This window comes from Notamacropus eugenii, chromosome 3 (genome assembly GCF_028372415.1).
Source record: "Notamacropus eugenii isolate mMacEug1 chromosome 3, mMacEug1.pri_v2, whole genome shotgun sequence".
In the NCBI taxonomy this organism is placed as follows: domain Eukaryota; kingdom Metazoa; phylum Chordata; class Mammalia; order Diprotodontia; family Macropodidae; genus Notamacropus; species Notamacropus eugenii.
Genome location: NC_092874.1, coordinates 260,561,038 through 260,580,220, shown reverse-complemented (window position 1 = coordinate 260,580,220; position 19,183 = coordinate 260,561,038). Strand labels below are relative to the sequence as shown.

At 37.5% G+C, this 19,183-nt stretch overlaps 1 protein-coding gene across 4 annotated transcripts in view; it reads right to left on the bottom strand.

Annotated features, from left to right (window-relative positions):
- PTPRQ (protein tyrosine phosphatase receptor type Q) overlaps positions 1-19,183 on the bottom strand; it is a 315,483-nt gene that overhangs the window by 63,656 nt on the left and 232,644 nt on the right. For all 4 annotated transcript variants that reach the window (XM_072655471.1, XM_072655472.1, XM_072655473.1 and 1 more), the window contains 4 exons: positions 17,498-17,564; positions 15,330-15,488; positions 14,710-14,932; positions 8,755-8,828 (listed from right to left, as the gene is read on the bottom strand). In XM_072655471.1, coding sequence (XP_072511572.1) covers positions 8,755-8,828; positions 14,710-14,932; positions 15,330-15,488; positions 17,498-17,564 — 523 coding nt within the window. The remainder of the gene's footprint in view (positions 1-8,754; positions 8,829-14,709; positions 14,933-15,329; positions 15,489-17,497; positions 17,565-19,183) is intronic.

Here is a 19,183-nt window from a genome sequence, read left to right as displayed (position 1 = left end):
AGGCCTAGAGGTAGAAGGGAGTTCAGAAGCCACCTTGTCTAACCTCATTTTACAAATAAGGAAACCGAGGATCAAGGAGACTGTGAATTGCCCAAGGTCACACAGGTAATAAGCATCACGGACAAGATTACAATTCAGACCCAATCACTCCTGAATTCTTGTGAACCAAATTCCCCATGGAACTCTAAATTTCCTTCCTACTTTAGATATTATGGTAAAATGAAAAGAAAATATATAGAACTTAGGAGAAATCACTCAAACATTTAGTATCTGTGTGGCCATAGGAGAGTTATTTAAGCTCTCTGACCCTCAGTGTCTTCAGCTGTAAAATGGGACTAATACTCTTTGTACTATCTACCTGTCAGCTTAGCAACACAGTGGATAGATCACTATGTCTGGAGTCAGTGAGACCTGAATTCAAATCCAGCTGAGACATTTACTAGATGTGTGACCCTGGGCAACTCATATAATCTCATTTGCCTCAGTTTCCTCATCTGCTCATTTGCTGGAGAAGGAAATTTCTCTGCCAAGAAAAACCCAAATGGGGTCATGAAGAGTTTGATGTGACTGAACAAAAATAACCTATAAGCCCATCAAGATTATCATCATGAAACTAATAAAAGGGTTATATAAATGTATGCTATTATGATATTTACAATTGCTGTCTTAACAAACTATCATAATTGATTGATATTGCCAAGACATCACTACACTTCCAGGATCTGTCATTCTGTTGAAGAGGGTGGGTGGACTTTCCACAGATGCAGACCCTAACCCCTTCTATAACTTCCAGAATTCAAAGTAGCTGTGGATGAAAGTCAACATGTTGCCACCAATCTGGAGATGAGACTCTTTTAACCTAAGTAATTAGTTGATCCTCAAACTCTGGGTACATGGTGCATCCCTGAAGCTATGCATAGCCTTGCAAACTTGGAAGATCCTACCAGAACTTTCACTCTGTTATCACAATCTTTGAGAGACCACAGCCAATCTGACACCTATGATGGAGCATCAAGAGTATGACTTTTTTGGAGGTATTGGCAAAAGGAAGAAAATTAGGATCAGCAAAGGATGATAATAAAACCAATGTGTTTCCCTTATTTCTAGGACCTATGCCTACAAAATAAGTTTATTAATGGAAAAGAGTTTAGATCTCCCTTTCTTTTGCTCCTTGGCATTTCAAGGGAGGGGGTAGGTTCAGAACTGTTATTTCATCAAACTTCCCCTAGAAAAGTAGAATGGGAACACCAATTTCTGAGCAACTGATAGCCTTGGAGGGATGCCTGGAGCCCTGAGAGATTGAATGATTTGTCCAGGATCACAGAACCAGTAAGTGACAGAGGCAGGATCTGGATGCAACTTGCTCTCCACCGCCCTACACTGTCTTTCTTAGCATAAGCAGGCAAATATTGGGTTTTAAAAATCATCCAGCCTTCTCAGTCTTCAAGTTGAAAAATTATTGATCCTGTATTATAGCTCATAAAAAACAGAGATGAATTTTAATGCATTTCAAAACATGAATGATTTCTGCTTTTATACAGCATTTTCCACATTTCATTTTTCATATGCTGATTATTGTTTAGATTAAACTTTGGAACAGAAGTATCAAGACAAGCAGGAGGATACTCCTGGGGCAATCAGTATTCCATAGATTTGCAGAATGTTTCAGGGGAAAGGAAACTGAAAGATCACGTATGTAGCAGAATGGGAAGTGCTAATAAGCCCCAAATATTAGTTGACTTTATTAAGCTTTTCAAAAGGGAAGAATGGATTAGTGAAATGAGGAACTGCAATGTATAACTAATCAGTTCTAGAAAAGGGCTCCTTTATCATTCTCTGGGCACACAAAATTAGAGCAAGGCTATGAAGGATTGTATCCTTTTTGTTACGTACAAACTGCTGGGTTCTTAACTTCTAGGGTGATCTCTAAAAAGATTTGGAAAAGAAAGGAAGAAAGAAGGAAAAATAAAGGAAGGAATGAAGGAAGGGAATAAAGAAAGGAGGGAAAGGAGAAAAGATGAAGGAAGAAAGAAAAGAAGGAAAAGACAAAGGAAGTAAGGGAGAGAAGGAAGGAAAAAAGAAAAATTTAAAAAGAGAAAAGGCAAGAGAAAATGAGGAACAGAGAAAGAAAAGAAAGAAAGAGAAAAGGGACAAACAGGAAGGAAGGAATAAGGAAAGAAGGAAGGAAGAAAGGAAGGAAGGAAAATAGTTTCAACTAACCCTAATCAAAAAACTGAATTCTTGTTCTTGAAAATAAAATCATGATTTTCGTGATACCACCATGAATCATTTCTTGGCTGAATTCAAAGCTCTATGTTAAAGCAAATTGAATCCAGTATGTTTTACCATTTAAGAAAGTATGCCATTAAAAATGAGGAAATCAGAGTTTTAAAGGACCTTTTAATTTCCACAAGGAACTTAGGGCTTATGATTAAAAATAATCAGCATTCACTGACCTCTTTGCTTAGCCCACATGGGCTGTCAATGTGAGTAACAAGGTTGTAAGGAAGAACCAAAGGCACGTAAGGAAATTAATACTATTTCCTTATCAGCAATACTGAGTTTTCCCTAGGAAAAATTAATTTTTTGCATGTATCTTTTCAGTCTTGGGGTATAGGGAAATTATACTCTCATAAATTGTCTTCTACCAAAGACTAATTCTGATGCCTCATCCTTGTGGGGATGATCAACCTGGAGAATTTTCAAGAACAAGCTGGAAAAACCACTGTATGCCTGGCATCATAGAGAAGTTTGGAAATGGCCATCAGTAGGGTAGCATCAGGGCAATGAACTTTGTGACAAGAGCACCTCTTGAACATCATCTCCTCATTGGAAGACTATTACTAATCCATCTGCTACTAGTAAAGCAAGACTTCTCTTGAAGCCCTCTTCCAGTTATCAAAGGGGACTCTGGTGTCCATTTTGGAGAAAATAGGCATTGCCTCAGTCAAGTTGAGACCTGCTAAAGACCTTAGCTTCAAAAGGCCAAGGTATTCCACCCCTTCTAGGACCAAATATCTGGTCCCTGGACCCAGATGGCTCCTGAGGAGAAAGTGAGGCTGGGAGTTTGAACAGCCCTGATTCACTTAAATCCAATTCACTTGCATGTCACAGCAGCACCTCCAAGATGTTATGGTCCTCTTCAAGAAAGAAAAGCAAAAACAACAATAAGCCTCATGAAATATAGAACCTTGACATAGTTAAGAAATGAAGTAGGTGTGTTTGCCCTGGTGGTCCTTCATGCCTTCAGTGACTTTGTCACTCTTAACTCTTTGAATCATGGCTCAAGACTCAACTCAAACAACCTTCTCATGAAGCTTTCCTTGTGTCCACCTAGGTATTGGTTCTTCCCTCTCCTAATGTTACCTTTTATCTGCTTTGGATGTGTGTGTGTGGGTATATATATGTGTGTGTATATACACATATACACACATATAATACACAGGGTATTTCTATACGTATATTTTTACATGGTGTCTCTGCACTCTCCTCACCATAACAATAGCTACAATTTATATATCACTTTAGAGTTTACAAAGTGCTTTATCTCATTTGATCCTCACAATAATCTTATCTCTAGTTTATTGATGAGGAAACCGAAGCTAAGGGGTCAAGTGACTTGCTTAGGGTCACACAGCTAAGTAAGTGTCTGAGTCTTGATTAGAACTCAGTCTTCCAGACTCCAAGTCCATCACTCTATCCACTGTGTCAATTAGCTGCACCCCCTCATGAGGGAGGACTTTTCCTTCTCAGGTTATCATATTTGTATATTTCTTCCAGAAAAATAGTACCTCCTTGGAGGTAAGGACTACTTTTCATTTCGTCTGTCTAGTCTGTATGACCTAATAAAAAACCTTGCTCATAGTGGGCATTTAATAAATTTGTGTTGGATTTTATTGGATCAAAAGATACAAAGATTAAAAAAATAATAGTCTATGTTCTCAAGGAGCTTATACTTTATTGAAGGATATAAGGAGCATGTAAATGAAAGATAACTTTAGGATGGAGTGTATATAACCAACTTGGGGTGGAGTACCAATCAGAAAAGACTTCCTCTAAGATGCAGCTCCTGAACTATGCTTTGAAGTCTGCTAAGGATTCCAAGAAACGTAGGCGGGGGGAATGCTTAGGACTAGAAGTTATGCTAAGCTCAGACTTGTAACTTCCTGGAGCTAGGGCAAGAAGATGAGGAAATGCAAACTAGTGTAGAAAAACTTCATAATGGGATTAGAATCTGAAAAAATAGAGTTGATAAAGTAGGAAGCGGGAAACCCGGAAGAAAGCATTAATAAAATGAATCCTATTTTCCTTGGATCCCCTTTCAGGTTCAAGAATCATACTGGACCAAATGCAAATTGTAATTTGCCTGTGTGGGTTTCCTGTTTCTCACTAAGCACACATCAAGACTTCTCAGTGTTGGGAAAGTAGTTAAAACAAGAGGTGTTATGGCAAAAGAAAACAATCGCAGAGTGCCCTTGCCACAGGGGATAGGATTTCGTCTTGTTCAGATTTAATGAGAGTACTGTAAGGTACAGCAGGATCTGTCTGGTTTTCCAATCACAGGAACCCTCTATATCTAGGCCCTGCAACCAAAACAACATGTAAGAGGAACAGCTATAAACTTAAGTGCCTAATGAAGATTCCAAATGAGAACTGCATTTGGGATAGGTCTTGGGGAGGAAGGAAAGAGAAAAATTTGATTTGGGCCTCCTTTTAGAATAGAAAAATAAAGTTAAATAACTATTTTGGACTTGAAATAGTGCTAAGAACTGACTAATTTCTTAACTTCATTAGTATACAATGAAGGAATGAATATTTTTAGGTAGGAATCAGTACTCAGAGATGGATTAATTAATAAGAAATCATTCCACTCACTGCAAAAGCTGATTCCTTGTCAGCATTTGATTGATTAGATATCTTTGATTTCAATATGATTCTAGGCTTCTGGATCTAGCAATTAGGGAATATTTAGTGACCTTGAAAAATAGTTTCAATAGAGTAGCAGGAATTAAAAATCTGACTGCAGAGGAGTGGTGAGGAATGGAAAGCAGGAAGAGCAAATTCTCTAGAGATCTGACCAGTGACTTGGAAATGAAAAGGAGGGGATGGCAGGGATTGAGGGATTACTTTGTGAGATTGGTAGAATGGAGAGAAAAGTGTTTGTTTTTAGGATAGCAGAGACCTGCATGTTTGTATGCAGACTGTTAGGATCTACTAGAGATTGAAGAATTGCATCTGAAGTGACTTTAATAGGAGCAAAGCATGTACAAGGAGAGAGAATCACTGAATGTCAGAATCTGAGAGTGTAGAAGGAATGTGTTGGCTGTTCCAGATACCATAAGACTCCTCACTGTAACCTACTCAACAAGTGATCATCCTCCAGCCTCTTCTTGAAGATTTCCAGGAGGGGAAACCCACCACCTCTCAAGGAAGCGCATCCTACTTTTAGATAGTACTGATTGTTAGCAAGTTGTCCCTGATTTTCAGAATAAATTGTCTGTTTTGCAACTTCTATCCATTGCTTCTGATTCTGCCTTCTGGGGCCAAATAGAAGAAATCTTGTTATATCCTGACCTAGGCAGATAGATGACATCTGGAGTACTGTGTTCCTTGTCTGGCACCACATTTTAGGAAGGCTGTTGACAAGAGGAAGGGTGACCAGGTTTTGGGGAGAGAGACAAAGAGACGGAGACAAAGAAGGAGAGAGAGAAAGAGACAGAGACAGAGACACAGAGAGAAACAGAGAGTCAGACAGATAGAGAGACAGAGATAAAGATGCAGTCTCTGTTTTTCAGCTCCAAGCACTGTATAATTGAAGGCTAATAGAGTATAGTAACCCAACTGCTTAATTCAGAGTGAGGATAGACTTGTTTTGAGCCCCTTGGTCCCCAGAGTTTACTAGTTTTATGAACCCTAACCTCTCTGAGCTTCATTTTCCTCAGTAGTAAAATGAAGATAATGATGTGTATACTAATTACTTCACAAGGTTGCTATTACGTTCAAATGATATAACGTTTGAAAAATATATTTGCAAATCTTGCACTATATAAATAGCAACTATTACTATTTCTGTTTACTGTATTGTAAAGTATTATTGTCTAATGTGTCAAAATTTAATCCCTTACTCTCAGAATCTCTCCCCCTTTTTTTCCTGTCTGTCTATGCCTCTCTGTCTCTCTGTCTCTCTCTCTCTCTGTCTTTCTGTCTCTCTGTCTCTGTCTCTGTCTCTCTGTCTCTCTCTCTCTCTCTCTGTCTTTGTCTCCTCTTTAAATTAGAGAGTCTTATATGATTAAAGAATTCATATATACTTGCTAAATGAGTCCTAAGATCATAATTCTAGAGGGGGAAGGATCATCAGAGTTCATCCAGTGCCATCTTTCCATCTCTCTTTGCCCACACAATTTCTCTTCCCAGGGGTTCTTAACCTTGGTTTTTTTGTTTGTTTTTGCCATGGACTCTTTGGCATACCAGTGAAGTTTATTGACTTGAAATTATTGTTTTCAAATGAATAAAGCATATTTAATAGGATAACAAAAGAAACTAGTTATATTGAAATTTAGTTATCAAAATACATTTTTAAAGAAAGTTCATGGAACCTTTATTAAGCACCCCTGCTTTACTTGGAAATTTAGGCTTACCAATATCAAGCTAGGAGAGCCTCACAAGCATCTCAGCACCACCACCCCAGTTTTGTAGATGAGGAACTGGAGCCCAAAGAGGTTAAGCAATTTGCAAAGGGACCATCAGCGGTAAAGGGCAGAGACAGATCTGAACTCAGATTTGAACTAAACCTCATACACTTTCCACTAGACCATTTTGCCAGTCTAGCTCTAAGCCTCCTAGTGCTGTAACAGAATGTGCCATAGACACCATGGCCATGAGTTTCAGCCACCTTTTTCAGAATTGGATATAAGGACTGGGTACTTTCCACATTTGTCAAATCTCCTTCCACTGACAACAATGAATGAGGTTCGAGAAGGTGCCATCTCAGAAAAATATACTTCTTAGAATAGACTGTTGACCAGAAATAAGCCTAAAGAACTTAAAAACGTGGAGAGATGAGGAATTTGAAAGTTTGGTTTTTCCTCCTTGATAAGAATAAACACTTTTAACTACAACTTGTCCACTGACATTACGGGATCATTTGATTGGGCATACTAGGTTCTATCCTCTAAAAAGGGATGACAGCTCAAATTTGAACTCAGGGTAGGTAAACTCAGAATATGGGGTTCTAGGCCACAGACTGTGTGTCTTTGGGGGTCATCATCTTTTACTCATAGAGTAATAGATTCAGATAGAAAAGACTATCTAGTTGAATCCCCTTGTTTTATATAGGAAACTCAGAGAGGCTGGTTGTCCTTTACTCTCAAAGGGACCAAAATGACATCACCACCATGAAGTCAAGCTTCAACGTGACTGACTGTGGCCAATCAGACCAACAGGAGCTCAGAATGCTCTACCACACCCTGGGCACAGATAGTCCATGTGAACATTTCAAGTGGCTACTTTAAATTTGCACATCCTGGGTTTCCTTTATGCTGTTTCAATTCTGCTTTGCTCAAAGAGCACAGCACCCTTTCTGATGTGGGTATGCCATGCAGAAGGGTCCTGTGCCAGTGTCTCCCATGTCTCACAATCAATTCCAAAGTTCTTGAGAGAGACCTTGAGAGTGTCCTTGTATCACTTCTTCTGACCACCATGTGATTCCTTCCCCTGTGTGAGTTCTCTATAAAATAGTCTTTTTGGCAACTGTACATTTTGCATTCGAACAGTGGCCAGCCCATCAGAGTTGTGCTCTCTGAAGCAGAGTTTGAATGCTTGGCAGTGAAGCTAAATACTCTCTTCTTATTTTTAAGGATGCATATTCACTAACAAGGGAAATTAATTTTTTCCATAGCATTTTATTTATTAATAAAAATGTTGGCAATGAAGAGTGTGTGTTCAAAACAATATGTCTACGATAGGGATTGGGCATGTGGTTTCATTGTGATGTATAGTTTAGTTCCCCATAGCATGGAGAGGGTTAAGTGAGTTGTGATGAGTCACAAAACCAGGACATGCAAAGGTAAGACTTGAACCCAAATCTCTGGGCTATGAAGCCCCCTCACTTTTTGCCATACTGCATTGCATCTTACCATGCTTTGAAAAATAATTTAAATAAACATGACAGTTTTATAAAATGCTTGTCAGCCCAGTCTTTTTTTTTTTTTTTTACTGATGCCTTAATGAATTTTATTATCAGGCTTGCTACAAATGGAAATTTGAAATCTCCATGAGGTCTGAGCCAATATTTTTCTTCTTCAAAGGAGAGGTAAAATTAGAACAAAATGTACCATGGTAATTTCTGAGTCAGTGATGATTTATTGTGGAAATAATTTCATACTTTCAAACATCCAGAAGTTGACTAATAAGTTGACTAATAAATATTCTCTTCAATCATATTTAACTCTTTAACATTTTAATATTTCAACTTTGATTACTTTCTAAGACTATAAATCAACAAAAGTGACAAACTCAGAATTAAAAAGACACATCCAGCTTCTTGCTCTTTCATTTCCAAGATTCTTCAAATTAAAAATATGGAGGTGAGGGAATTATTTTTGTTCACTAGTTAATTTATACCGTCAATTAAAATGCTAGTGAGTCAACACCTCACAATTAAATTTTTGAATATTCTAGTAAGTAGACAGATGTTTAACTTTCATAATTAAATTATATTGTTAGGTTTGTCTTTAGAATTTTAAACTTTCTTACCTAATGTCTTTACTGGGTCAGAATAATCAGAGTCGGTAAATTGTCCCATAGTATTTGTTGCTCTAAACTTAAATCTGTAAGAAAGAAGGACACTAAATGTGATCATTTCATATCACAGAGCTATTATAATATATACACATATTCCTTTAATAATAAAAATGAGCACCGTATTTTTTTTATTTGCAAAGGAAAAAGTTAACAATCACTAATTTTGAAAGCCAGCATTAGTATGACAATCATGTGCCATCAGTCCCTGTAATGGAGGACACACATCAGGCAAAATGAACCCTAGAATTTACGGGGAAAACAATTTTTAAAATGTGACCAAAATTAGAAATGTCCTGCTAAATCAGAGCACTTAAATACATAAGGTTTCTTTCATGTCACCCCAACTTCCTACCAAATACATTCAGTGTACTCTGTAACTATGAAGGGTGTACCTTAAAACTGTACGTGTGTTATATATTGTTATCAGCATTCTAGACTCTGCATGACCAAGGGGAGTATTCTAGGAAAACCTAAGATAGGGCAAAGTGTGAACATAGTCTGACATTCAGGAGACCTCTGTTCTAATCCTAACCCTATCACTACATTGACTGGTTTAAAAATAGGATTAAGTAAAAATGCTGATCAAGGCACTGACCAACCATGAATTTAGAAGACTAAGGATAAATGGTACTTCCCATCCTCTTATCAGAAAGGTGATAGACTAGAGGTGCAGAATGATATATACTAGAATGAAAATAAGAGATTTATCTGTGGGCTCACCACCTTTTCAGACTAAGCCAATGCTCAGATTTGTTTTGCTTCGATATGTTTATTTGATGCAAGAGAACACTTTTACTTGGGGGAAGAGAGGGAAATAGAGATGTACAATGAAGAAAGGAAGAAAGGAAAAGAAAGGAAAAGGAATGAAAGGAGAGAGGAAGGAAGGCAAAAAAAAAGAGAAAGGAAGGAAGAGAAAGGAAGGAGCAAAGAAAAAGAAAGAAAGGAAGGAAGGAAAAGAAAATAAGCAAAAGGAAGAAAAAAGATAAAGGTATCAATGAAAATTAAAAAGAGGAAAGCAGAGAGAAATTCCAAAAGGGATATAGACAAGAGAGACAGTTTTGTTATTATCATGTTAAATTTACTATACACTGCAAAAAGTGTATAATCGTTCAGAGATTCATGTGTCATCTCTTTTTTTCTGATCTTATTTGAATATTGAAATATTCATCTTTTTAAATTGATCAAATCAACAACAATAAAAGAAATGCGAAGGGATCTTTGTCATCATACAAGATGACTTATTTTATTAGGAACTATATTATAGGAGGTAACAGAGAACCAGTGACTTGCCTCTAATGTCTTTATACCCACAGGTAAATCTGTTAACAACAGTGGACCTCAATTTCATGAACAATAAAATGAAGAGGTTCTAGGCTAATCCTACAAAGCTTAGAGACTGTAGTATTCTAGGTTCACTGAATTCCCAGAGTTTTATCTCAATATGGCATATGCAATAAAATCAATTAATTTGGTTTGCATGTTTGCAGAGGTACTTGTGCTATTCTGTCTTGTAACATATCGTTTGAAGGAAAAAATTATAAATAAAAATAGAAAAAAAGACAACTGAAGGTAAAAATGGCAGAAAACAAGGAGACTGAGACTCATTGGAATCTACCTAAAATTGGCTTATTTTAAAATGCCATAAGCAAAATAGGCAGTTTGAAAATGGAAAATTGATTCACATTGGTCAATTTGTAGATAATTATGAAATAGATCATTTGGGAGTCTTCATAAATTTAGCTTAATACTGATTTCAATGACCTTTAGAATACTCTTTTGTTTAAATAATGATTAACAGATTGGTGGTAAGATGGAACGATAACTCAGGGGACTTTGACCTTTGTCTTGTCACTGGATTTCAAGGACTCTGGAAGAAACAGTGAGGTTCTACCCCACTCATATCCAATTCATGCCTAAGTCAAGATAGCTTCAAGATATCACTGGTTCTCTTTGACGAGGAAGTATGAATACCAACAATGAGGGGGGAAAAACTTGAAGATAAATTTCTAATTTCCATTGTATTATTACTCTATCCTATATAGAGAGTATTTTTGTTATAAACATCTGCAGATGTGTTTTTTTAAATGACTTTGTCCAGTTCTGTAACAGGAGAGTGAAAAATTGAGATAATGATCTAAAACATTAAGGATCTTTAAGATTCTTTCTAAGATTTAAGATTCTAGAGATCTAGACCTGCTTTTTCTTACCATGTCATGTACAATAAAGTCAATATATTTGGTTCCTACATGTGGTTTATTTGTGCATTTCACTTTTTTTATAATGTGACATGTAAAGAAGTAAATTAAAATAAAAACTGGAGTGACAGACCAGAACAGTTTGTTTATTCTTCAATCATCTTGACATCTCCAGTTTTCCATTTTTGCATTCCTAACTTGAACATGTATAAAATATTCTTAGAGCCCCCTTGTCTTGTAGATTAAAATGTGTTAGTCTGTGGAGGAGACAGTAGAATATAGTGGAAAGACTACTGTCTCTAAGATCAGAGGACCTGGGTTCAAATCCCACCTGGTGCTTAACATGTATATGACTTTGGGCAAGTTGCTAATGTCCCTGGACCTCGGTTTCTTTATCTGTAGAATAAGACAGTTGAACTATGATGGCCCCTGAGGTCTCTTCCACTTTTGTCCTATGGATCTATTTAGTTCACATTAGGAAAAGAAAACTCAAAGGTCAAAATGAATAATGTGAGTATTGAATATTTATGTCCTACTTGTCTTCTTTTCTAGTCTACAATAAAACCCTTCTCTGATTCCTCTTAGTAGCACAGAGGTGAGGCTAGGTTCTCAAGGTTACCCAGAGAGGAACATTGGCAGGTCCTAACAAATTGGAAAGGCTTTGATGATGGGCTCACTGGTAACATCTATGCCTGCCATCTAAGGATTAGCCTAGGAAAATTCAGGGAATCTCATCACCAGAAGGTTTGCCCCTAAGGAATAATTATTTTTGGCTATAGTAACCCATAGACACTATTTACTAAAGTATGGAGAGGTTGGGATTTTCCTTAGAGGAGAGGTTGCCCACATCAATGGAATCATTTTCTGAAGTACTGAAACTGGAGAAGTGTTTATAGATACTCAGAGAAAGTCACTAAAAATCAACAACAACAAAAAAGGCAACTTATTAAAGCAGATCAGCTAAACCAATCAGCAAATGTTAATTAGGGCCTTACTATATACCAGACACTGGGCTAACTACTGGGTGTTAAAAAATGCTTGCCTTTAATGGGAGAGACAGCATATAAATAGACACACAATATACAGAGAGTACATGGGAATTAATTTGAGAAAGTATGGCTCTAGAAGCTGGGGTGTGTGTAGGGGAACAGACAAGCCCTCTGGTTTGAGAACTAGTTTGGGATCAGTCACTCCACTTTGCACCTGTTGCTCTGCTTGATATTAGCTCCATGGAAGAAGCTGCCCTTCCCAGTATAAGCGCTTTACTTCTAAACTTACCACTGTGCTGCTAATTCAAGACATAACTGACACCATTGCCCTCAACCTCCTCTCTTCCCTAGAAAAGAAGGCTGGAGGGTGGAGTATCAAACTTCTCCCAATGCTTTGATAGAAAGCAGAACAGAGATTTTTTGGGCTCCATTTTGGGGCTCATTCCATTCTGCATTTGCTGCTTGGTCTGGCTTCAGCCCAATGCAACAAGGTGCACGGGCACTGGGTACCTTCTAATGTCTTCCCTGCTTTTGCTTTCCTATCTCTTTTTGTGTCATCTCCCCACCACTACACTGTAAGCTCCTTGGGGACAAAAGATTCTTGTACCTCCAGCACTTAGCATACAGCAGACACTTAATAAATGTTGATTGAATTGGATTGGATTCGTTTTAACATGACCTTCACTTAGGCTAACATGTTGTCTATACATTTTATAACATCAAATTACTCCAAAACATAGATATTAAAGGATATGTGATTTGGCTGGTGCAAGCACTCCCTTTGCTAACGTTGTAGGGTGTAACCCCTCTATAAGTAAGTCGTATTAGTGACCTGAATCAGTCAAAAATATTATCTCCTGGGATCAACATAGTGATCAGAGAAACATTCAGATCCAAAATGAAATATCATTTGTCAAGATGTTTGATGGTCCATAGCTCATAGGCTTGCCTCAGTAGCACAGGGGATATGCTAGCCCGCTTCATTGTGACCTGCCATTATTCAGTCATTTTCAGTCATGTCTGACTCCTTGTGAACCCTTGTTGGGTTTTCTTGGCAAAGATACTAGAGGGATTTGCCATTTCTTTCTCCAGCTCACTTTATTGATGAGGAAACTGAAGCAAAGAGGGCTAAATGACTTGACCAGGGCCACACAGCTACTAAGGGTTGAAGCCCATATTTAAACTCAGGAAGATGAGTCTTCTTAACTGCAGGCCTGGCTCTCTATCCACTGAGCCACCTAGCTGCCCCTTCTATTCCTAAGGGGACTTAGACATATATGTTGACTTTGCTACTTATGCTCTTGTGACCTTGGGCAAATTCCTCTGACCTGTTTGATCTTCATTATTCTCAAGTGTAAGATAAAGGGATTGAACCAGATGATTACTAAGGTCCCTTCCAGCCAACTAGTGCAATGAGTGTTAGATTTGGAGTCAAGAAGACCTGAGTTCAAATCCTGCCTCAGCCAAATACTGTCTGGGTATCACTATATCAAAGAATAAAAGAAAAAGAAAAAAATAGAAAAGAGACAAAAAAGAAAAGAAAAAGGATGAGCAAGTCACTTAAACTCAGCCTCACACTGATGCAAAAGAGATAATAGTGGCATCTACTTCACTGGGTTGCTGCGAAGATCAGATATCATAGTTTATGTAAAGTGTTTTGCAAACTTTAAAAGACAATATAAATTATTATTAAATCTAAATCTATTATTAAATCTCTAGGCCTTCATGATTCTTCAAATGAGCTAAAATGAACCTGATTACATCAACTGGGAAAAAAAATTTCAGGGCAAGGGGATACTTAACAACTCAGCTTCACCTACAGGGAGCCTAGAACAGAATACAAAGAAAATGCAAGAAAGTACAAATTAGGAGGGTTTTTTAAATGAAATATTAATTCCCACGCTTCTCGCAGTCATAAAAGTCCGTGAATTTTTACAATATTATTATCCTGCTGATTCTCTATGGCTGTGAATCATGGAACACCAAGATCTGTGAAGAATGAAACTCCCAAGTGACTTCAAGGGCAATACAAACCGCATGTTGGGTTCACAGAGGTTATAGTATATTACCCAGGAATGGTGCAAGAGAAATGGCATCGGTGACTAATTATGACACAGAGAGATGAGCTGGTGGGATGGTCATACACTGGAAATGGCAAGCAACAGATGGACAGCGTCATTGCTGTCCTGATACCCACAAGAGAGCTAAAGAGAGGGCCTTTAGGGCACTGGATGGCTTGTTTAAGGAGAAATTCATGAAAAGGGAGAGGTATTAATTACACAGGACAGGAAGTAGAGATGTTATGATCTACCCTTACTGGGATCTCTCTCCTCTTCATTCCTCCTAGAATCCCAAACTTCCTTCAAAGCTCATCTCAAGTGCCATCTTCTACCTATGGCCTTTCCTGACTCCCTGTACATTTTGCTAGTGCCCCCCTCAAATTTGCTTCTATTTACTTTACACATATTCCATCATATATTTTGTGTAGGTACCTTTTCCTCCAATGAGCTCCTTAAAGGCAGGGATTGCCCTTTTTTGTCTTTTTGTCATTTCTGTTTTTGTACCCTCAGTGGCCAACATAATTCCTGACCCATAGTAGGTACTTAACAAGTGTTGATTGGCCATACTGATTATATCAGTGCCCACACTAATGAATCTCACCTTCCACCAAGCATAGAAGGAATTATCTACCTTAAAGGTCAAAGAACATAGATTATACTTACACATATTGCTTTCTTGGCTTCAGAGGGCCATTGCAAATTTTGTCTTCGTTGCCCGGTATCATACATGTATTATCAGCACCTATGACATACACATCATCATGGCTGCTGAGCTGTAGCTTTCCATCTGTGCAGGGTGGATTGGGAAAGCCTTCATTTGCAAAATACGGTCTTGGCTTCTTGTAGTAGGCATCATACCATTTTGTAATATTTACGTCATGTTGAGCTAATTTCAGAGAATGGGAGAAGAGGCACAGATAATGATTCTGATCCATATACAAATGTTCTCAAAGAGACAATAATATGGTGAATCATAAGAATGTTGGTTCTATCACAATAAAAATGTGAAAAATCCCTTATGACAAACAGAATATTTAAAACATCATTTTTGCCTGTGGTATCAATGTTCATTTTATAGCAGTCATACATTTTAGACCTAAATATGATGACTGCCAGCATTTGATGTTAGTTTTTAAAACCCATAAAATCAAGCTATAGTATGACATCTGAATCACCCTTGTACTAGAGAGGTGTCTGTTCCTGTGATAAATATTTTTTTCTCAACAATTCAGAATCAATGGCACATAATGCATGTTTTTCAGTTACAGTTATGATTATGGTACCTCCTGTTTCTGAAACCAGCACTTGAACATTTTTGATGGGTCCATGATCATCATTATAATAACATATTGGCATTCGGATTGTAATGGTTTTTGAAGTAACAAGCACAGTTCCAGTTGTATCATAGACTGGGATTGGCTTATTTTTAGGTCTTGGTGGTGCTGTAATAAAAGAAAAATATTTTTATATTTGATATTTTTGTTCATCAAAAAGAATGGCTTACATTAATAATTTCTGTATGTCTGTGAATCATTTTTGCAAACATTATCTTCTTTAATTGACATTTATCCATTTTCCCATTTACAGAGAAGGAAACTAATTCTTCAAAAGGAACTATGATTTTGCCTAAGGTCACACAGCTCTATGTCCATGTTAGGGCAACATCATACCCAAGTCCAAGACCCAGCAGATACATTGATTATTGTTTTGTTTTCTTTTAAGATCTATCCTGGAATCTGTCTGGTTCACTCAGAACTCAATGTTTGTTCAGATCTAGGGTTTGTTTCCTGGTGTTTTTGTTTTACTTTTAAATAAAATAGGCAAGCCAATTCAATTCAACAAATAATTTTTAAGCATCTTCTGTGTACTTGCCACTTACTTTTTAGAACTAATTATGAGAGGAACTGTGGTATAATGTGGTATAATGTGTAGAAGGCTAGTCTCAGAGTCAGAGTGACCTGAGTTTAAGCTCTATGTCAGACACATATGAGCTCAGTGACCATGAGAAAATCATTTATTCTCTCAGTGGAAGGCATTCCCTCTTCAAATATTCCATAAAGCTTTTTGTCTGGCCTATGTGATCATATCACTCACTACGTTATATTAGCTATAAAGGTACAGTGGGATAGAATGTAGAAATTTGAGACAGAAAGATGTGAGTTCAAATCCCACCTCAGACGCTGACTGGTCGTATGACCCTGGACTTATCTCTTAACCTCTGTCTGCTTCATTTTCCTCACTATAAAATGGGGATAATTGTAGCATCTATTTCACAAAGTTTGAGTGAGGATCAAGTGAGATAACCTATGTAAAGACCTAAAAATATATAAAAGTCCTCTTGACTCCAAACCCAGCTCTCGATCTGCTGCACCATCTAGCTATCCCTAGCAGCTTGATTGTTCTGACATATACAGACCAGGTGACCCAGGGAAAGTCACCTACATTTTCTATATATTGGGTAATTCAGACTGTAAATGGAAGACAAAGTACCTTTGGTATTTCCCAATAATTTTATTGGGAGTTCTTATACTGGTAAAATCATAGCTCCATTCTTTTATTAATTATTGCTGTTATATAATATTTGTCATATTATGTTAGTACTATTGCTATTATTACTACCATGGCTACCGTTGTAATTATCATCGCTATTTTTGTCATTATCGTTAGCACTGTAAGGCTTTTGAGATGATCTGGAGGGCAGGGCAGAGTGCTGGGTTTGGAGTCAGGAAGGCACTGATTCAAATGCAAGTACAAGAGATGCTTTGTCAGTGTGATATGGGAAAAATAATGAATTTATATCCATAAGAAGTGGAAATGTGAGATAGAACCCAAGTTTTGCTAATTACTATCCAAATCACTTAACTTCTCTGGGCCTCAGTTTCCCCAACTATAAAAGGAAGGGCTTGGTCTCTGTGACCGCCAATGTTCCTTAGAGCTCTCAATCAATGATTCTGTTGTGAAGCGATGTGGGGTTGGCCTTAGAGATGATAGGATTTATTTTTAAGACCTGTTTCTGAAACTGCTTGTGGGACCCTAGATGGGGAACCTTCCACTTCCCCTAAGCAACTTAATGCTATACTTCCTAGGATCCCATATCTCCAAAGAATCAAAAGACAAATGGGACAAGGATAAAACATCAGTTGATTTCTGGGATGGGTTCTGGGCGATTTGGCAATTATCGCAGGGAATACAGCCTGAAGACTGTGAAACTGAGTAGGGCAGAGACATTTGCCTGGCCCTTTGAGGTTCCTTTTGGTGCCTAATCAATGAATCTCTTGGTTTCTTTGCCTCTCAGGCAACTCCTTGGATTTATATAGTAAGATACAGACAAAGTGGAATCCCCGTGTTTAGTACATCACAAGTCCTTCCCTAAAAGGGGTGACATGTTTAATTCCTTGGGGAAAATTTGAGTTGCTCTTTTAAAAGGCAAGATGGCGCTTCCTGTGCTTACCTTTAATATCCATGGTTATTCTCATCTGAGCTTTGGGCCCTGCACCAGCACCATTGACAGCATACACCTGAAATAAGGAGATGATGCCTGAATATTTTCAAACATTTGTTATCCCGATGCTTTCTGTAATCTACATTTCATCTACTTAATTCAATATATTTGTCCATTTAATGGTACAGGGCTGGCACATATAATCTACTGAAGGAAAGGCGTAAAGAGCCCAAGAGCCACCAAGACTGACATTCTGATGAGGTGAAGATTCCCAAGAACAAAGTGTTAACAGTTTAATCTGTCCTATGATCAGAAACTGATACTGAACTGTCATCTTATTTTGGGAAAGATAGAAAGTAGGTGTTCTTAAATGCATGATCCATGAACTATATCAAAGGGTCTATAGATAGATTTGGGGGGGGGCAGTGTCGACGAATTTGCATTGGAAAAATACATCATTTTCTCTAAATTTTAAAACATTTCTTGCCATGATGAATTTAAAAACCAAACATGCTGAGAAGGGGCCCAAAGGCTTCACCAGACTGCCAAAGGGGTTCATGACTCACACAAAAGGAAAAGAACCCTTAATATGTGCTTTAATCAAACACTAAGGATGGTGCAATTAATTTAAGCAACAGTACCAAAATCTCTATCCTTACATTCTCTCCATGTGCTTTCTTTATCGCCTTAAACATCTGGTTCGGCCTCTCTGTAGCTAAGTAACTCCATGGTTTTCTCTAAATCCATATTCAAGATCCTCTTTTCTCTCTGCTCTGTGATGAAACTTTATTCCTCTAGGCTCCTAGTTTTCCTGTATTAAATCATTCCCCTGAAAGTTACCCTTTATACCCTTTTTCACCCCTGCCCTAAGAGATCTACAGACATAACCTGCATAATGTAGCATGTGCACATAAAACATTTCTGCTTGTATGCAGAGTGTGTGATCAAATGTGAATTCTTTCTATTAACTTTGTATTTAAGGAATTGCACATGCAACAGACATTTTATCCTGCTTTTTTTTCTGTTTCAAAAAACAAATCCTGGGATGCAAATTATTTTCTTTAAACTTGACAAACAAAATTTAGCATTACAAAAAAAAAAGGTTTTTATGTTGTTTTATGTTTGAGACTTGCCCTTTGAGCTGTTCACAGGGAATGCAAGTAATATATTGCAATGAGATCATGCATATGAAATCTGATATAATTTGGCATAAAAAGCATTTCAGAGCAGGAAGACCACCACTCTTAAGAAAAAATGAACAACTAAAAATGATTAGTATGGGAACTATTCTTCAATGGTGTTGTTCAAACCAGTTACAAGATTCAAGGGCATAAATACACAGTGTGGAAACTGTCATCATATTTTCTGCTTTATAATCCAATATTCAAATCGACTCATAAATGAGAAAACAAAGGGATTTAAGAATTTTTCAATGTAATCAAGTGGTCAGCAGCACAGGGTATTACCCAATAACATAACATTACACTCAATGTAAATAAATAGGTGAGAAGAAGCATGAATGCTAGACAGAGAACTGGTTTTGGAGTAAGGAAGACTATTTTCTGACATAATGATGGTGTGACCTTGGTCAAGTCACTTAACTACTCAGTGTGCCAAGTGACTCTTTCAAAGCATATATAGTACATTATAGGTAAGTTTCCCATGTACATTAGTAGAAGGTATTTTCATTCCATT